Raw genomic sequence first — 20,692 nt, 5'->3', positions numbered from 1 at the left:
GGACACCAGAATGCTGCAGCCTTGAAGAAAACAAGCCAAATTATCTCATAAATGGAAACTCAATGTCCAGTGATCCCAGCGGTCCACATCCCAGGAGTGGCCAACTGGAAATTGGACTTCTAGTAGACGACCCTGCTTCACAGCATTTACTTTAACAGTATAGCTGTTGAAGCCCAGGTCTTTAAAGATAGAGGTGTCCTCTGTTATGTCTGTTATGCCTACCTTGCTAAAAGCAAGAAGAGCCACTTCTAGAAAGATGTACCTGTGTACCTGGAAATTCTTCTATGCCTGGTGTGAACACAGGCTACTCAATCACAGAGATGGCTCTGTGCCACGTATTGCCATCCTACAAGGCCAGGATTCTGCCTTGTCCATTCTTTTTCAATGATTTCTCGTTTTGAACTTCCTTGTAAAAACCTTTAGTCAAGATGTATCTGGCATTAATCTCCCCTTGCAGCACTCTGTGCTTCCTTGGTATCTCAACTTGGTTCTCTCTGCCCTGCAGAAACCACCCTTTGAACCCATCAGGAATAGTCCCTTAGATGACCTCCTGCAAAGTAGCATTTTTGGTTGCTGTCAGATGTATCTCTGAGCAAGCGGCTCTCTTGTAAGGAGCTGTTCCACATCCTTCACAAAGACAAGGTAATCTTATAGCCAAGACCATCCTTTCTTCCTAGTATCAGTCTTTCACTTTAATGAGGACATAGTGCTATCTTCCTTATGCCCTGCTTCAAAGCATCAGAAGGAAATTTCTCTTCGTTGTAAAAAAGGAAAAAATTGCACATAGAGAACAAAATAAGCAGCCAACACGTCACTAGACATATAGTGCAAAATGGAAATAAAAAACAAAAGTGTGGCACTAAGTGAGCAAATAAATAGTGTGTGAACCTGAAAAGCTGAGGTAAGCAATACAAAATTTAATGTGAACAAAACCAAAACACAAAAGTCCAAAGTGAATAAAAAACATCAATGGAAGGTCCATTAAAGTTCAAAACAAAGTGAAAAGGTCTTTCTTGGATAATCCGGGATGAATCTTGAAAACATAGTTAAAATGGTAAAGTGTTCACACTTACCAGATTTGATGGACACACATACCATAAAGCATGTGTGTCAAACAGGCACTCTTGAGGGAATGACCTCAAACAGGAACTCCCGCCACTGGAACAATGGTAAGAAAGATTCCACCCAATGTTGAATGGGAACTGTCAGGTATCCATGATGGACTCCAAAACATGTGATAAATCACATCAAATGGTGTGCATGAAAAACAAATGATCCGCACATAGTGTGATACTGTTTGACGTTTAATGTTAAAAAAAAGGGGGGTTACACTTACAGCAAATCCGATAAAACAAGCTTGTAAATAAAATGGGGTATAGGCAACGATTCCAAGAGCATCACCCAACACATGACACAGATAATGTCCAATAGGAGGAAACGCGTTGGGTGATGCTTTTGGAATTGTTGCCTATACTCCATTTTATTTACAAGCTTGTTTTATCAGATTTGCTGTAAGTGTAACCCCTTTTTTTTACCATTAAACGTCAAACAGTATAAAACTATGTGCGGATCATTTGTTTTTCATGCACACCATTTGATGTGATTAATCGCATGTTTTGGAGTCCATCATGGATACTTGACAGTCCCCATTCAACATTGGGTTGAATCTTTCTTACCATTGTTCCAGTGGTGGGAGTTCCTGTTTGAGGTCATTCCCTCAAGAGTGCCTGTTTGACCCACGTGCTATACGGTATGTCTGTCCATCGAATCTGGTAAGCGTGAACACTACCATTTTGACTGTAATTTCCAAGATTCATCCCGGATTATCCAAGAAAGACCTTTTCACTTTATTTTGAACTTTAATGGACCTTCCATAGATGTTTTTTGTTCACTTTAGACTTTTATGTTTAGGTTTCGTTCACATTCAATTTTGCATTGCTTACCTCACCTTTTCAGGTTCACACGCTATTTACTTGCTCACTTAGCGCCACACTTTTGTTTTTTATTTTTATTATTTTTTTAATTTCTCTTCATTGCCTGAACATAGTCGGAGCCATTAGAGCAGGAGTGCCCAACCTTTTGAAGAGCAAGGGCTACTTTAACAACTTGGTAATCAGTCACAGGCCACAATGGGCAGAGCAGGCAGATGACAGGTCCATGTCCATGGATTGGATTTGAGGTAGGCGGGTGTAAATGGGCATAATCCACCATAGAGGTGAATGGGGGTTCCAATTGGGTAGCCTGAAAAACAGACAGGTGTTCCCGATCAGACTGATCATGTAAAAGCGGCATAAGTGGGTGTGGCCAAATCTGATAGTGGGATGGGTTAGGGACCGTGGTTAAACAAAACCTGGGCATCCTTTTACCTATAAGATGTGCTTTAATCGCTGTGCCGCAAGCTGGAGTCTCCATTGTGAACCAACCCTTAGGGAGAGAGATTGGAGAGGGGAAAGGATAACTGTTATGTGGAAGGAAGGATCATTTTGCTATATGGAAGGAAGGAAGGAGGGTTCACTATGGTACATGAAAGGCAGGAAGGAAGGATCACTATGGCACATGGAAGGCAGGAAGGATCACTTTGGTATGTGGAAGGCAGGAAGGATCACTATGGCACATGGAAGACAGGAAGGTTTATTATGGTATATGGAAGGCAGGAAGGATCCCTGGCACATGGAAGGATCACTGTGACACATGGAAGGCAGGAAGGATCACTATGGCGCATGGACGGCAGGAAGGATCACTATAGCACATGGAAGTCAGGAAGGAAGTATTACTATGGCACATGGAAGGAAGGATCATTTAAGCGGAACTTCAGTCATTTTTTTTCAACTTTCCATCTATTAAATCTGCCCTTGCTGTTGGATAATAAAACATTTTTTTTTCTGCCAGTAAATACCTTATACAGACCACTTCCTGTTTCTTGTCTATTAAAAAGCCTAGGCTTATGAAATCATGCACAGCTCTCTCTCTCACTCTCATGAGAGTTTGCCAGGAAGGGAGGGGGGGAGTCATAAGAGGGCCAATGTGAGCTGCAGAGCCGGAGGTGTGCCACTGTGTGTCTGTGTAAATCCAGGAAGTGAACAGGCAGCTGCCCACAGTTAAAATTGTTGCAGCCAGTCTCAGTGTAGGGAGATTTCTGCAGCATATTTGGCAAGTAAGTGAATATATATATATATATATATATATATATATATATATATATATATATATATATATATATATATATATGTATATATATATATGTATATATATATATATTATAATTAATATTAAAATAATATGCAAAGTGGTTGGAGGGAAGCTTCAGAATGGCAAAGATTTTTATTACAATCTATGTGAGCAGACTGCATTTCCTTTTTAAGGCACATTGAAGGAAGGAATAATCACTATGGCACATGGAAAGCGGGAAGGAAGGATTACTATGGTACGTGGAAGTAAGGAAGAAACAGAGGGGAAAGTTCACTCACCCAGGACTGGCAGTGACATTGTGTGCACTGCTTCAAAATTCCTGCCCACACAACCCTTTCACAGCCACAGCATTGGCTACACACTGGGGGTTTGTGGGCGGACACGGGGGGGGGCATGGGGAGGAAGTGGAGCAGATCTAGCCTCCCCTTCTCTTCCATTCTCTAGAGTGGACGGGTGACCTGGTGGGGGGGAGGGATACTGCGCTGGCTGGGCACTGAGCAAGACTCAGCTGCGGCGCACACTGACAGGTGGAGTCAAGTGCTGGAACTTAAGTCTACCTTAAAAGGAACAGCTTTGATCAGTAAGGCGGCATCCCCATTTGTCCTGTCCTTAGGACCTTGCATGGGACACCCTGCTATCAAATCCACCATTGCTTGATGGATAAAAATACTGATTGTTAGAGCTTACACTCTCGAGGACATAGCTATTCCAGTGCTTTTACATGCCCATTCCACCAAATCGGTATGAGTTTTCTGGGCTTTCTGGTACCTCTGTAGTCCAGCTTTGTAAGGGTGACACATGGTCTCTCTTCATACCTTTTCAAAATTCTACCAGGTGGATATCCAATCTTCTGTGGATGTTGGTTTCGATTGCCACGTTCTTGTGGCAGCATTCTGAAGTTTGGTCTGTCAACCCTTGTTGTTGGGCCTGTTGGCACAGTTCTGTTTACCTAGTTGTTGCCCGTCCTTCTCATTACCTGCTTGGGAACGTTGGTTATATAAATACTTTGCCTGTGTCCTGTGCTGTCCAAAAGGGGACTTACCTGAGACTTACCTGTGAATTGGAGTACAGTACAGGACACAGGCTACCCTCCATTCATTGGTTACTCTGCATTGCTTTATGCAAAACTGAGGACTCATGGATTGGTTTGGTTTGGGTTATAGTTGAGGCTCTCAGTTGGTGTGTCCCTGAAAAATTAGCCAGTTTCCAATCACCTGAAGGTAGTGTCTATGAATACTCTTCCTGTGTCCTGTATTGTATGCCAAGATATGGAATTTGCAAGCAAGTCAATATTCATCTTTTTCACATTCAAAATGTAGAGGCTGCCATTAGCTCACCTCTCCTTTAAAAACTCCAAGTCATTTAGATGACGCAAGAAAAATCTGCTCCCTTGCCCCTGTGACATTATCATTGTGGCCACAGAAGTCTTCCATCAGCCAGAGTTGGGACGAAGGATCCAAGAGGACATCCTGCATCACTTCGTCCAGATGCAGAGCACCACCTTGAAGTAAGTGGCCAGTGAACCGATTGGCAGTGAGAGACTTTAGTGGTGGCAACTCTAATAACCTTTGCATAGCGCTGAAGCTCTGTGCAGCTGCAGAGGGTGGCAGCAGTGCAGTGAATTCACTGCAGGTCCTGCAACATGGTCACCCTTTTGGAGCAAGACTCCAGGCCTGGTAGGATCACCAGTTTTGTTTTGTTTTTGAAAGAAACAAGACTTTGGTTATATTGCACTTATATGCGTTTATGTTGAAGGAGTACATGTGAGTTATTTTTAATTTTGTTTATAAATACACTTTATTTTTATTGTGTAACCTTATTGAGAACAGTTTCAGAAGGAATTTCTCTTTCCTTTTTAGAGCTAGTCAGTCGGATGGGAGACGTGAATACACAGTTGGGCAGTATGTTGTGGATATTAGTTCATTTGAGCATTTGGCACTTCCTATATTGGACTGCATGGTGAGTGGTTTTGTTTTAATTGTAGAAGTTGCAAAGAAATGTTTTTTTGTTTTCCTGAAAGTGGATTGTAAGGTACCTAGAGCTGTTTGTGGTATCAGTCTCTTAAAGGGCTTTTAAGAAAATTACTTTTCTACACATTTCCCTTGTACAGGATAGGGCCTTTAAACCTTCATGTGCTTTTATCATTATCCAGCAGTTTGAGGCCTATAATCTTAAAGCAGAACTCCTGCTTTTCATCCCCAAACCAACAGATGCACTGTACATGTAAATGAATCAAAACCCCATAGTCATCTTATCTGCAGCTTACCTACTTTAGCAGTAAAAGGCAGGTTTTTCAAAGTTCTCTCACTTCCTGTTTCCTTCCTTTACTAGTCATACTACATGTCCCAGCATGCCTTAAGCCTCTGTAGTTTCAGGGAGTGTTCAGGCTGGAAGGGTGTGACCTGTGAAGAGGGACTTGGGAGGTTTGGAATATTCCTGTAGGTGTGATTGGACGGGACTGAATGCTAATTAGGATGTATTCCATCCCACCCACCATCAGAGCTGTGAGGGAAGTTACATCATTTGCAGAGTTTGAAAGACTACAGAGGGGTTTGTTCTAGGCTAGAGATGCAGTAGGAAGTGGCAGGAAGGAATTCAGTCTACATCCAGACTATACAGAATGTCACATGGTACATGGTACTAAGCCACAATAAAACACAGAGGATCTGCAGACAACAGAGCAACATGGTGCAGAGGTATGATCTATGCTGGGACTGATCATTCAATTCAGTTCTAGTAAAAAAGTTGGAATTCAGCATTAAAGTATAACTAAAGGCAAAACTTCTTTTTTTACGTTCTGGATAGAGGGGAGATGAATTAGAAGTCCTGTTTTTAGTGCTGTCTGTGACCCCATTAGGGAGATTCACCCTTCCTTTTTGTGCTGTTTATCATTATCAGTGAAAGTAAAGAATCCCAAATTTTGGGTTGTCCCCGCAAAAGTAATAGAGGAGAAATCTTTCAATGAGGACACTAGTTCTGGTGACCTTGGGGTCCCCAAGGAATTCCCTTATTTTTTCAGGGATTTTCTCTCACTTTCTGTTTGGCTATGGGACAGAAAGTGAAGGAAAATCACCACAATGGGACACAGATGGCGAAAATAAAATCTGACAGGGGCTATAACCCTCCCTTGCTCTATCCAAAATGAAAAAAAAAATATTTGCCTATAGTTCTACTTTAGGGATATCACATACTTTTTTTCAAGTACTCGCCGATACCGATTACCGATACTTTTTTTTTAAAAGTCACGTGACAGTGGCACTAATATGCAGCACTGCTGATGCGTGGACTCTGTCAGTAGTTTTTTATTTTTATTTTTTTACAATTTTACTTTTTACAATTTTTTTTTGTTATTTTTTTTTACAATGCTTTTTTTTGGGGGGGGGGGGATGGACAGTGTTAGTGTGTTTTTTTTTTTTTTATTTTTTAATTGTTACAATTTAAACTTTTAAATATTTATTACAATTCTTTATCTTTTTTATCAGCTCTGTGGGGGGTCTTTGGTGAGATATCAGGGGACCCCTGACATCTCCCTTTTGAGACACAGAAAGGGGCTGGGGACAGAGATTCCCCAGTCCCTTTCTCAACAGCCTCAGTTGCACTGGAGATGAATGGACAGGAGACAGAGGCTCCTCTCCATTCATAAACTGAAGTATAGTAACCACAGTTTACGATGCTCAGTTATGAATGGACAGAGTCAGTGATCACTGACTCTGTTAATTTGGAATAGGAAGGAGCCGAAAGATTTACTGGCTCCTTCCTCCACTCTCCATCCTGAAAGATTGACACGGAGGGAGACCGGAGGAGCCTGGAGGAGGACACAGAGGGGGACTGGAGGAGTATACAGGGACAGTCGGCGGGGTGATCGATGTGGGGGAGAGTTACAAGCACCGATCCCCCCCTGTATACATTTCAATAAAGCAGCTGGAAGCCGTGGAGGGGAGAAGAGGAGAAGCAGCTGTCAGCCACGTTATTGAAATCTATACAGGGGGATTAGTGCTTGTAACTCTCCCCCACTGCCACACCGATCACCCCCTGACTGTCCAGGTATCGGATAAAGCATTGGAGCATTTGCCCGAGTACAAGTACTCGGGCAAATACTAGGTATCGGCACCGATACTAGTATCGGTGCAACCCTAGCTATAGCATCAACTAGGGTATATATTTATGGATTTTTTTTACATATTAGTAATGGCAGGGAACAATGAGACTGCGATATTGCGGCAGTCAATTGTACACTAGCTGACACTTTTGACACTTTCCGAGAACCAGTGTCACTAATACCGTAATCGGTGCTAAAAATATGCACTGTCTCAGTACTAATGACACTGGCTGGGAAGGAGTTAAACATCTAGTGTGATCAAAAGGTTAACTGTGTGCCTAGCCAGTGTTTTTGTGTACTCAGTGTGTTTCTTTCATTAGGGGAAGAGATCAATTCTTGTCCCTTCACCCTTGTCAGAATGAAGATATGCCTTGTTTTTATATAGGCATATCTCAGTTCTCCGTGATTTACTGACGATCACTGGAGGACATCTGGTCCCCTACACCCGCAGATCGGCTTCTGCTGTAAATTATCACAGCAGAAGAAGCCCGCTGGCGGCGTACGCGTGCCCCCTGCAGGCGGGAGTGCAGTATCACGTGACTTTTTGACCTGTTGCTATGAGAAGTCTATCTTCATGTATGCGATTATCACATAAAATGTCAGATGTATATGTCATTTAGTTTAATCATTGCCCGCCCGCCATATAACATAATGACGTGCGCAAAGTGGTTAGGTTATCCTGACATCCAGCATGATAAGCCGTGATCGCATGCGGAGATCGTTAGTGTGGTGTGTCAATCTGATACACCGCATCACCGATCTCGGTAAAGAACCCCTGACAAAGGCTCTTTACTATGTGATCAGCTGTGTCCAATCACAGCTGATCACAGCGTAAGGCTTCATGTACACGGGACATTTTTACAACCTCTCCTGAACGTTTTAACTTGGCAGATAGTAACTCACGTTTAAAACGTCCATTTTGCTGACTTTACATGCCACGTTTAGCTGCGTTTGCGTTTTAGAAGCATTAAAAAAAAAGAAAAGCCAAAAATGAAAAGTGCCTGTAAACGAAACGTGGCTAAATGCGAGAGACCACGTTTAGAAGTGTTTGGCGCTTGAAATGCCTCTAAATTCAGCTTCTGAACCCATTTTTTTGCATCCCAAAAAAAGCCTCAATTCAACTGCCTAGAAACGATTATAAACGACCCTGTGTACATGTACTGATAAGATAACATAGAGGAGAGTTAAAGTGGTGTTCCGGTCGAAATTATACTTTTTAAATAAAAATACCCCTATAATACACAAGCGTCATGTATTCTAGTAAAGTTAGTCTGTAAACTAAGGTCGGTTTGTTAGTTTATAGCAGTAGTTTGTTATTTTATAAACTTACAGCAGGCCGTGGCCATCTTAAGTGTGGGCATCTGAAGCCAGACTGTATTTCTTCCTGGATCTCATCCTTGCAGATCTCACACATGCTTAGTGCAGCACAAGCAGTGTAATAGGTTTCAGGTCAGGTTTCCATAGCAACGGCAGTGTCAGAGGAAGTTGCCGCCCCTTCCCAGAAGGCATTGCAAACAGGAAATGATGTGATGGCCACGGCCAGGGAGGAGGAAGTGAAAAATGAATACAGCAGATATACAGTAGGTGCTGAGAAAAAAAAAAATTTAAATATCCGATTCGTTTACAGTGCACAGTTTAGTGAGGGATGCTGAAAAGTTGTAAAAGTGGGTGGAACTCCACTTTAAGGAGCAGTTGAAAAAAATGCCCAACTGCTCCTAAACATCCATTTAGCAGCAGCAGTGTACATGAGGCCTAAACAGGAAGAGCCGTGTATCAGAATTTCCTCCACCAGGGTTGCCAATCGGTGCCCAATAGAGGTGCCCATCAGTAATGCCTGCCAGTGCCTCCTCATCAGTGCAGCCTTTTAGTGCCCATCAGTGCCACCTATCAGTGCATATTAGTGCCTCATCATCCGTGCCAATCAGTGCCACCTCATCGGTGCAGCGCTATCAGTGACCATCAGTGAAGGAGAAAATGTACTTATTTACAACATTTTATAAGAGAAACAAAAACTTTTTTTTCTTTTTTCAGAAATTTCAGTCTTTTTTTTTTTTTTTTGTTTAGTAAAAAATAAAAACCCCAGTGGTGATCAAATAACATCAAAAGAAAGCTCTGTTTGTGGGAACAAAATGATACAGATTTTGTTTGGGTACAGTGTTGCATGACCGCGGAATTGTCTTTTAAAATGCGGCAGCGCTGAAAATTTGCCTGGGCAGGAAAGGGGGGGGTGGAGTGCCCTGTATTGGTGGTTAAATAATTAGGCACTTTGCTGACAACAACTTTGTTTTGCCAACAGCTGAAAAGTGGAAATCTGGCACAAAAATCTGTTTGTGTCACAGATGAGATTGGAAAAATGGAGCTCTTTAGTCAGAAATTTATTTCAGTTGTCCATAAAGTTTTGGATTCTGCAAATGCTGTGGTGTTTGGAACCATTCCAGTACCAAAAGGAAAACCGCTTCCACTTGTTGAAGAAATAAGACATCGTCAAGATGTTAAAGTGTTTAACGTAAGTGACAGTAACACCAGCAGTATTTTGCCCATGTACTAACTTTACAGAATGTCAGAAGTTTTTGCTTATGTTTCATCCATGTCCTGAGCTGCCACCTCATCGCAGATTAAAATCCAGTACTTTTGAGCATAGGGAACATGTAATACTCACTATGCCTACTCATTGCCTGTTAGACAAAGTATTAATTTTGCCATGTTGTTAAGGGTCTTTTTGCCTAATCAAGTAAGGGTTAGGAGAATGCAGGATGTGTTCTCCTCTTAAAGTGGTATTAAACCCAAAATCAAACATTTATTTTATTATATTGCAGGTTTCCAATTCTTAGATATGATGGCTGTATTTTTTTTTTCTTTTTAAGGCTTTTTTTACCTTATTTTCATCTGGTGATCCAGCCAGTAAGTCTGTTTTTTTTCAACAGAACAGCTATCCTGTGAATGTAGCAGAGTGTTGAGACAAACCATTTACCATTGACAGGGGTGCTTATAATGATCAGCTTTTATTTATTCAAGTAAAATCTTTATCCCAAAAGAAAAAAAACGGTTGCTGTAACCGCTTGAGTAACTGCAGTGTGAGCTGGCGTTTGACATCAACTTGTTAATGTCTCTAAATCTGCTAGTACATTTGACAAGGCTGTTGTCCAAAGGTGGCCCTGTGCTGCTTCATCCAGAGTGGGTGCACTGTAATACAGGAGCTGTGTTACTGGCCAGATCACCAGGTGAAAACAAAGGGGAAAAATGTCTGGAAAAAATAAAAAAATGAATGCAGGTACCACATCTAATAACTGGTAAGCTGCAATATATTACGTTTTTGATTTTGGGTTTAATACTGCTTTAAAGTTAGACTTCTCTTCCCCATTAAGAATAGTTGCTTTAAATAAAATTAAACAAAATCCTGTAAAGAAAAAGACATTAAATATAATTACCGTATAACTGGCTTCCATCTGCCTTACTTAGGAAGAGGTGACCTCATCATCCTTCAGGCTAGATCCCAAATAGCAATGTTGAGTATCAGATATTTGGCAGATTTTGGTACTCATCGTTGCCCAGGATCTTGCTGGAAGCATGCATTTTGTCATGCCACAGCACAGAAGCTGGGGCAAAGGTAAGCATCGGAAATAAGTTTTTTTTCCCTACAGTTTCTTTTTTTTTAAGCTAAAAGCAGCTAATTATGATGGGGGGAGTGGCCCTGGTATAACAAGATCTTGCATATTACTGCGTTACCATATTAAAAGGGTTACTTAAGGTTGTATATGGGTAAGCAATATTTCTTTATCGTATATCATGGGACACAGAGCCATAGTAATTACTGTATGGGTTATATGGCACCTTCAGGTGATGGACACTGGCACACCCTAAACAGGAAGTTCAATTCCCCATATAACTCCTCCCCTTACCGGGAGTACCTCAGTTTTTTCGCCAGTGTCTTAGGTGTTGTTCACGAGTAAAGATGTGCTGTGCTGAGCTCCACTGGTATATTCCTTACTGGGGCAAGCCATGCAACCGGATCCATTCAAAGTGTCTTTTCCAGAACGTATTGAATGGTACCCCGGCCTTGTGTCCAAAGAAACTAGGTTTTACCTGTAACGCTTCTCTTTTTAGAGAGCTGGACCCCGGGATCCAGTATTTGTTTTTTTCAGCCATATTCCTGGCGGGGTGCTTTTTACAGGCCCGGGGCCGTGGATCCCCTGATAAAAAGGGGGCCCTGGTCCCTGAAGGTTTTTTAACAGAGCCCACTGTGAGAGGTGAAGATTGGGTCTGTTACCACAGAACCCTGCAGCTGGATAAGGAATTTTCTAATTCTTGTGGGCTTTCTCCTTTAAGTAAATGTTGTCATGCCTATAGTCACCACCGGGAGCTGTCAAGAGCACATACCTGTTCCATGCTTGTCAGTCTCGCCTCTGTGTCTCAAGCTGCATGTTTCCTCTGGCCCAGGCTCCATGTAAAGTCGTGGAAATATCGTTATTACTGTGGCTCTGTGTCCCGTGATGTACTCCAAGAAAAGGATTTTGCAGGTAAGCTGTTATAAAAATCCTATTTTTTGGAATCCAGTGTATCATAAATCATCCTCAAAGAGTTCCCCATGTTTCTTGCCTTTTCTGTGATTGGTGGATTTTTTTTAGGTCAATAGAAAGCAATGCAATGTGCATGCTATAGGATGGTGTAGAGGAGCAGAGACCTTGGGGTCAATTTACTAACGTGATTGGCAGTGGATTTACATTGGAGGATTTTTTTTATTTTTTTTAATAAAATAATTGTCAAAAACTGTGTGTGTGTTTTTATTACCTTGTGACCCTTTTATGGTGAATGGGTAGGGGTACGATGTACCCGATACGCATTCACATAAGGGGGGGGGCGGTATCTAGGGCCCCCCAAAGGGGGCTTCTAGATTCTGATTAGCCCCCTGCTCACAGACTCCCACAACCACTTGTGGGGATGAGGCCCTTGTCCCCATACACATAGGGACAAGGTGCTTTGGCCCCGGCCCCGCCCCAAAGCACCCACCCCCCCCCTCATATGGCCTGGTATGGTTTATGGAGGGGGGTCGCTTGCTCGTACTCCCCCCTTTCCTGACCTGCTGGGCTGCATGCCTGGATAAGGGTTCGGTCTGGATTTAAAGATTTTTTTTGCCGTGGTAGGGCCTGGTATGGACTGGGCAGCTGATGAGTCATCGGTTGTTAAGGACCTGGCGACCGGCTTCCCAGCCCGCTCCTTAGCAACCAGCTCAATGCAGTAAATTACCGCTAAATCGAACAAATTCGGCATTCGATATTTAACTCCAAATTCTTAGTCAATTGAACACTTGCACGATTGTTACCACATGCAGTATTTTACTGCATATTATTAGCCATTATTTAACTCTTAGTGAATTGACCCCCCTGGAGTCAAGAGCTTTGGGTCCTTTACTATCAAGAGTGGATGGGAAGGTGTCATGTAGTTCTGAGTTCTTCCAGTCTAGTGCAAAATAAGCTGCCTAGGAAAAGTGTTCCTGTGTGACCCTTGATGTGAATGATGCTTGAACACTATACTACACTATACATGTATATATGCTTGAACACTGAAAAATAAATTTGTGAGTGCACAAAGTTGGTTGAGACCACAACAGGAGCAGCTAGGTTCAGGAGGCCCAATTGAGATGGGTGGCGCACTATGTTAGAAGAGGCATGGGTGGAACGTAAGAAGACATTATTTGGTGGCCTGTTTTACTAAGGTCCCTGTTAGTTTTATATTATAAGCTGACAAATGGTCTAAAAAGTTAAAAAAAAAAAAAAAAAAAGTATTTTTGGATATTTTACATATTACAATCAAATTACAGTTTTTGGGTTTTGTTGCTATCCAACTCTTCTGGGTCTGTCAGATATCTTGTTGCCTGCTGGGTGCTGTGGTTTGTCTTGAAGAGAACACACCCAAAAGTGTCTGACAATAGCAGCACCTGGTGCCCTTTAAGTAAGTAAAGATTTAGCACACCACAGAAAATTACATACTAAGCTGCTTCTTTTACAGAGATTTCAGTTTTTCTCAATGCAGCAACAGATTTGCTTTAACGCAAAGAGCACACATATGCAATGTTCCTATATTTAGGAATGCAAGATAACATAAAATACCCAAAGGGAAAGTGTCTTTGAATGTGTTCTGTTACATAAAAGTGCACAAAACGCAGCATCGCTATACTCAAAGTACTCATATACTAATGTTCTTAGAGAAATGCTATTTTTATAAATGCAGTCTTTGGAAAATTTGAAGGAACTGCACTTTTACTATTTCCTTCTAAATAAGGGCTGCAAAAGAAATTTAGATTCTAACCTGATACAAAATAGAGGTAGTTTCTGTCTTGAAAAACAAATTGCACAAGACTCTATTTTCAACATTTTTTATTTGAATTTAGCATATTTCTGAAACAAAAAAGGAACTTAGTAATATTTTCATGCAAAGCCCACTTTAAGTGCAGAATATAAGATATTCATACGAAAAGGATTAAATGTCACTTCAATCTATAAATATTTCATCTTTCATTTTAGATTACAAAAGAAAACAGAGATGCTATGCTGCAAGAAATAGTGACCACTGTACGGAACTGCATATAGGACGCGCTGTGGTTCAGAAGAGAAGTGGAATTTAACACTGATTACCTTAAGGTATGTTTATAAACCATTGAATTTAACATTTACCAAACATTTTCTGCAGGTGCATGTTTTTTAAATGACATTGACTCCTTCACCACCAGTAAATGTTTGCCGAAAGTCAAATGCACTGCTTTATAAACATGCCCCATAGTAAAAATAGGTTGAAAAAAGGCTCAACTCCATTGAATTCAACCCAAAGTATAGTGTTAGGTTCTTTTGTAAATACATTATGTGTATGCTTTAAATAAACTGTATATTATATTGAGCTATTTGGGTATGCTTTGTTTTCATTCATTTACCCACTGAATAATAGGGCAAGGGGACAGGCGGCATGTAAGGACACTGCAATTTATTCTTTTCATTTTCTGAGCTGAAAAATTGTTTCATTATGTTTCCTCTGTACTGGTACCCATAAGTTGATACCAGCTTGGATATTCAGAAGTTTCCTGTGTAATAACTGAAAGTTTGGAGTTTAAGTAATAGCCTTTATTTAGTAAGAGCAGACAGTCGACTCTCTTGTAATGACAACCGATGCGGCTGAGCAGCAGCGTTCCTTAATATGTTCCTAAAGTACTCCCATTATTCCTGGGGTTTGGTCCCATTTAACCACTTGCTGCAAAATCATGTACCTGTAAGTTATTCTGCTTCAAGTGGTTGTGATTCCTATAGTGTTACTGTGATTGGCCCACAGCTATCACATGGTACCTGGGCCAATCACAGCACCCTGTACCATGTGATAGCTGTGGGTCAATCAGAGCACACAATAGTAAGTCACAGCTATTATGATAAGTCACAGCTATATGATATGCAGCTGCAGGCCTCACCCCGGTACCGTTTTTTAGAGCCGACGCTCGGCTTTCTTGTAATAACAGATGCAGATAAGCAGCCACGTGCCTGTTATTACAAGCAGCGGGAGGGGACGTCTGCACTCTTTATACAGGGCTGTATATGATAAACTCCTGACCCCTGCACTCTGTACACAGGGCTGTAAATGATAATATTGTTGTAATATTGTTATTACAAGCAGCGGGAGGGGATCTCCCCCTTTTCGCCGCTCGCCCAGGCTCTCCTGACCCACCGGGAGACACGAGCGACCAGCTGGCACGTCCGCCAGCTGGTCGAAGACCCGAACAAAGCTGTAATTGGTGTTGATTGGGTCTTGGCTATAGTAACCCAGAAGCGATGTCATAACATCATGTCTGGTTTACTCAAGAGCCAACGGTGCCAGTTTTCAAAAATTGAAAGTCTTCAAAAACGCAGATTTTGCCATTTTGAATACTTTCAAATGCAGAGGAGAGGTTTGGGGTTTATAGACCCCAGATCCCGCCATAAAGAGTACCTGTCACTGCCTATTACTGTCACAAGGGATGTTTACATCCCTTGTGACAGCAATAAAAGTGATGATATTTTTTTTTTTAAGGGACAGTGTAAAAAAAAAAAAAAAATTGAAGTGCCCTATTTCTCTGTGCTAGTGCGCAGAAGCGAGTGTCTCTTGGACACAGCCCATCCCTGATCATGGTAAAGAGCCAATGAATCACAGCTGGTCACAAATGTCAACAAACGTCTGTAACTCACCGTTACCGTGGACTGTATTCTTTCCAAAAAGGGGTCTGTGACAGACCTAGCCGGGAAAGAGACTTTTGGAGGGGACTGTATGCTAGCCTCTTGCTGATCGATCGGGGGCCCTTGCATTTGGGGGAACGGTGCTCTTTGTGAGCTGTATGTCTGGGGACCCTGGATTTGCCATATTGGAATAGTGGCTGATTCATAATGCTGGGACAGATACTGTTAGGAGATGCTGATGTAAATTCCAACACCTGTCTGTCTATTGTCTGTTAAAATGTGTATTGTAAATAAGTCTACTATGGGATCTAAGAGTCATTAGATCCCCATTGTTATTTGTGTTAATTAACTCTGCTATTGTGTGAAGAAGAGTCTATGTTGATTGTGATAATGTTTATTGGATTTTCTGAACTACAAGACGGCCAGTCTGGCCTAACGGTCATGTCTGAGTCATCTAGTCTGTCTAAAGGGATTAGTTAATTAGCTCATGTTAATTAGGTTACAGCTGTATTGTTAGAGTAATATGAGCAGGAGGTCTGCACCTACACTTATATAAAATGTGTATAAAAGTGTATAAAAGCCTGTATTTTGTCAATAAAGATAGATTCCTTATTAAACAGTTAAGTGCAGCGCAAGAAGAGATACGAAATAGCTATTTGGAAGAAATGTATCAAACTAGTTGAATAAATAAATAAATCATATGGAGTCCATAGAAAAAACGGCATAAGTAATCTTCTGGTAATATCCAGGCTGGCTACTTGTCTGCAGGTCTAATAAGTAAAAGCATGTATGTGCCCTTACCAGATCAGATGGACCCCTTAATTACAGGGGGTCTTTCAGGCATCAAAGGCTCTTATCAGGCTTCTCTGTAGGATGTTATCAGCGGAACAAAATGTCAGATATCCCGGGATCTGAGTCAGCTGTGAGGTCCGTGCTCACACTGCTTGGCTGGATGTCTTCTGGGAGAGGCAAGTGTCAGATGTCCCTGGATCCGAGCGGGCTGTGAGGTCCGTGCTCTATTTGGCAGCAGTAGTCATCAGTGTAAAAAGATAAAGGAGATCTAAGAGTACTCCGTATGGCTTCTCTTGAAAAAAGTTTTATTTAAAGCACACAAATAAAAGCGCTCAGCAACGTTGTATAATGATGAGCGGTAGTTCTTTACATTTTAGCAATGGGAGCTGTCTGTCTATAACAAAACAGCTGATCACTGGAGATGGCTGCGGGCGATGTCAGCGGTAATGCTCAACCCCCGTATGCGGCGTTACGTCACTGAGGACTTCGTCAGCGGGGTAGGGACCGCCCATCACCCGTAGCAATATATACCCTTATTGAATAGACTAGGGGAGTGTTAAAACACCGGAACCAAAAATAGGAAAAAAACTTCCAGCGATCTAGGGGACACCATCCCATATACTCTCCTTACATTTAAACAATAAATAAACCTTATTGTGAAATAAGAACCTAAAAAATAGAGTGCTAATTTATGCACAGTCAATATATTAAGGAGCCAGAAAGGTTAAGAAACTCTTGAAGATAAAAAATCAGTGAAAATTCATTAAAAAATTATTTTTGGTTAAAAAACTTTCTTTTAAAATTAATAATAATTTTAATAAGACCACCCGCAGCCATCTCTTACAGTAATTCCAATTACTTTAAAATCTTAGAGTAATTCCAATTAATTTAGAATCTTAGGACCGTTACATGATACCAGCTTATGAATAAAAATTATACAAAATACATATATGCAAAGAATACAAAAATCCGCAGTTCAACAACTAAAGTCATGTCTATAAAATCAAGAGTCTAATCGATCATTTATTGGAAATAAAACAGTTGAGATCGAACTCAACATTTAGTCCTCTAGGGACTGACACTCTAGTTTCGTGTATCCAGAAGGATTCTCTCTGGCTTAGTTGCCTTATAAAGTTACCCCCCCCTCCAATGGTTTTGTGACTTTTTCTATACCCCAGAATAGCAGCTTTTTTGGGTTCCTGTTATGGCACAATCTAAAATGTTTGGAGACAGAATGGGTTTTAAGACCTCGTTTAATATTATTTACATGCTCAGAAATGCGCACTCCCATTGGTCTTGAGGTCCGCCCGATGTACTGGAGGCCGCATTCACACTGCAGCATGTAAACCACGCCCACAGTGTCGCATGTGATTACGTTTTTAATTTAATAAGTTTTGCCAGTAACATTGGCAAGAAATTCCTTCTTCCTCTTCTTATTAGATTTACAGTGCCTGCATGCTGGACATTTTCCGCATGCATAAAAGCCAGACATGAAATTAAAAATGCGATTTTCTTTAATAACCGGGGGATCGACTACACCTGGGGCTATTAAATCCCGTAAGGTAGGTGGGCGTCTGTAAATAAATCTAGGACGTGCTGGGAGGGTGGGTCCCAGAATATTGTCTTTTTTCAGAATGTCCCAGTGCTTAAGAATAATTTTTTCTATTTTCTTGTACTGGATATTGTAATCTAAAATTATTATAAATTGGGAATCTTCCTGGGTGTCTTTCTTATGTCTCGTGGCGTTTCCCACTAGAGTAGATCTGTCAAGTGAGCCTACTTTCGATATTTCATCCATAATAAGACTTCGTGTATAACCCTTTTGCACAAATTTTTCTGCCATAATGTTGGCCTGAGAGAAAAAAATCACTGTCCAAAAAACAGTTGCGCCGTAGGCGAATGAACTGCCCTCTAGGGATGTTCAGAAGCCAAGAATTGTGATGACAACTGTCCAGGGGGATATACCCATTCCTGTCAGTAGGCTTACAATAATTACGGGTTCTATAGGCGCCATCATGCTTGAAGATCTCCAAATCTAGGAATGCTATGCTGCTAGCATCAGCATTCCAAGTTAGATGGATATTCTTGGTATTGCCATTCAATCTGGACATGAATAACTGGAGACTAATTAAGTCTCCGTCCCAGATCATGAACAGGTCATCTATATATCTTTGGTCTGCTACCAAAGATAAAATCCTCTTCCCAGTGTGCCATGAACAAGTTGGCAACGCTCGGCGCAAACCGAGCGCCCATGGCAACACTGAGGATTTGCAAAAAGAATTTACCACCGTACCACATGTAATTCCTAGCTAAACAGAACTCTAATGCTCGTACAATGAAATTACACAATTGGGGGGGAAAATTGGATTTATCAAGTGCCCATTGGACAGAGCGGATGGCATCAGTGTGTCCAATGATAGTGTAAAGTGAGCCAACATCAGCTGTCACCAGTAAACTGTTTTCACTGAAGGTTAAATTTTCAACAATATTGATAATATGTTTTGTATCCTTCAGGAAGGCTGGGGTAGTAGTAACTAGAGGCTTCAAGAAAAAGTCAATATACTGACCCAAACGTGCGGAGATCGAATCTATACCATTCACAATGGGTCTCCCCGGCGGTGCCTGGAGACCCTTGTGAATTTTGGGTAAAAAATATATGATCGGTCTCCTACACGCACTTGGGTTCAGGTATGATGCTTCCTTTTTATTCAACACTCCAGTAGATTTACCTGAGGTGATAAGTGTCTCCAATTCATTCTTGAACTGGAGAACAGGATCTTTGCTAAGGATCTGGTAAGTTTTTCTATCTGACAGCAATCGATCCATTTCACTCTGATAGTAGGATCTGCTCATAACCACTAGCCCACCCCGCTTATCGGCAGGTCGAATCACTACGTTTTTATTTTTTTCTAATAGGCTAATTCCCTTTTTGAGAAAGGAGGGATCCCCAACTTTTCTTACTTTTAGGTCCTCTAAATCACTAGCCACCATGTTTTTAAAGACCTCTACATGTCTATGATTATTTTTTGGGGGATTGAATACTGATTCACGTACGTTTGGGTCAGTATATTGACTTTTTCTTGAAGCCTCTAGTTACTACTACCCCAGCCTTCCTGAAGGATACAAAACATATTATCAATATTGTTGAAAATGTAACCTTCAGTGAAAACAGTTTACTGGTGACAGCTGATGGTGGCTCACTTTACACTATCATTGGACACACTGATGCCATCCGCTCTGTCCAATGGGCACTTGATAAATCCAATTTTTCCCCCCAATTGTGTAATTCCATTGTACGAGCATTAGAGTTCTGTTTAGCTAGGAATTACTTTTGGTACGGTGGTAAATTCTTTTTGCAAATCCTCTGTGTTGCCATGGGCGCTCGGTTTGCGCAGAGCGTTGCCAACTTGTTCATGGCACAATGGGAAGAGGATTTTATCTTTGGTAGCAGACCGGCCCAGTTGGTCTGCTACCAAAGATATATAGATGACCTGTTCATGATCTGGGACGGAGACTTAATTAGTCTCCAGTTATTCATGTCCAGATTGAATGGCAATACCAAGAATATCCATCTAACTTGGAATGCTGATGCTAGCAGCATAGCATTCCTAGATTTGGAGATCTTCAAGCATGATGGCGCCTATAGAACCCGTAATTATTGTAAGCCTACTGACAGGAATGGGTATATCCCCCTGGACAGTTGTCATCACAATTCTTGGCTTCTGAACATCCCTAGAGGGCAGTTCATTCGCCTACGGCGCAACTGTTTTTTGGACAGTGATTTTTTTCTCTCAGGCCAACATTATGGCAGAAAAATTTGTGCAAAAGGGTTATGCACGAACTCTTATTATGGATGAAATATCAAAAGTAGGCTCCCTTGACAGATCTACTCTAGTGGGAAACTCCATGAGACATAAGAAAGACACCCAGGAAGATTCCCAATTTATAATAATTTTAGATTACAATATCCAGTACAAGAAAATAGAAAAAAATATTCTTAAGCACTGGGACATTCTGAAAAAAGACAATATTCTGGGACCCACCCTCCCAGCACGTCCTAGATTTATTTACAGACGCCCACCTACCTTACGGGATTTAATAGCCCCAGGTGTAGTCGATCCCCCGGTTATTAAAGAAAATCGCATTTTTAATTTCATGTCTGGCTTTTATGCATGCGGAAAATGTCCAGCATGCAGGCACTGTAAATCTAATAAGAAGAGGAAGAAGGAATTTCTTGCCAATGTTACTGGCAAAACTTATCAAATTAAAAACTTAATCACATGCGACACTGTGGGCGTGGTTTACATGCTGCAGTGTGAATACGGCCTCCAGTACATCGGGCGGACCTCAAGACCAATGGGAGTGCGCATTTCTGAGCATGTAAATAATATTAAACGAGGTCTTAAAACCCATTCTGTCTCCA

At 41.4% G+C, this 20,692-nt stretch overlaps 1 protein-coding gene across 4 annotated transcripts in view; it reads left to right on the top strand.

The window, feature by feature from the left end:
• NTPCR (nucleoside-triphosphatase, cancer-related) overlaps nucleotides 1–20,692 on the top strand; it is a 146,495-nt gene that overhangs the window by 102,891 nt on the left and 22,912 nt on the right. For 2 of the 4 annotated variants that reach the window (XM_073627546.1, XM_073627544.1), the window contains exons 3-5: nucleotides 5,049–5,148; nucleotides 9,585–9,794; nucleotides 13,810–14,179. In XM_073627546.1, the coding sequence (XP_073483647.1) occupies nucleotides 5,049–5,148; nucleotides 9,585–9,794; nucleotides 13,810–13,875 (376 nt within the window). In that variant the 3' untranslated portion in view covers nucleotides 13,876–14,179. Of the gene's footprint in view, nucleotides 1–5,048; nucleotides 5,149–9,584; nucleotides 9,795–13,809; nucleotides 14,180–20,692 lie in introns of those variants that run through there. The other 2 variants (XR_012243939.1, XM_073627547.1) reach the window with 2 other exon arrangements.

This window comes from Aquarana catesbeiana, linkage group LG04, assembly GCF_042186555.1.
Source record: "Aquarana catesbeiana isolate 2022-GZ linkage group LG04, ASM4218655v1, whole genome shotgun sequence".
Classification (NCBI taxonomy): Eukaryota; Metazoa; Chordata; class Amphibia; order Anura; family Ranidae; genus Aquarana; species Aquarana catesbeiana.
Note: the sequence above shows the minus strand (reverse complement) of the source record. Positions and strands in the feature narration are given on the sequence as shown.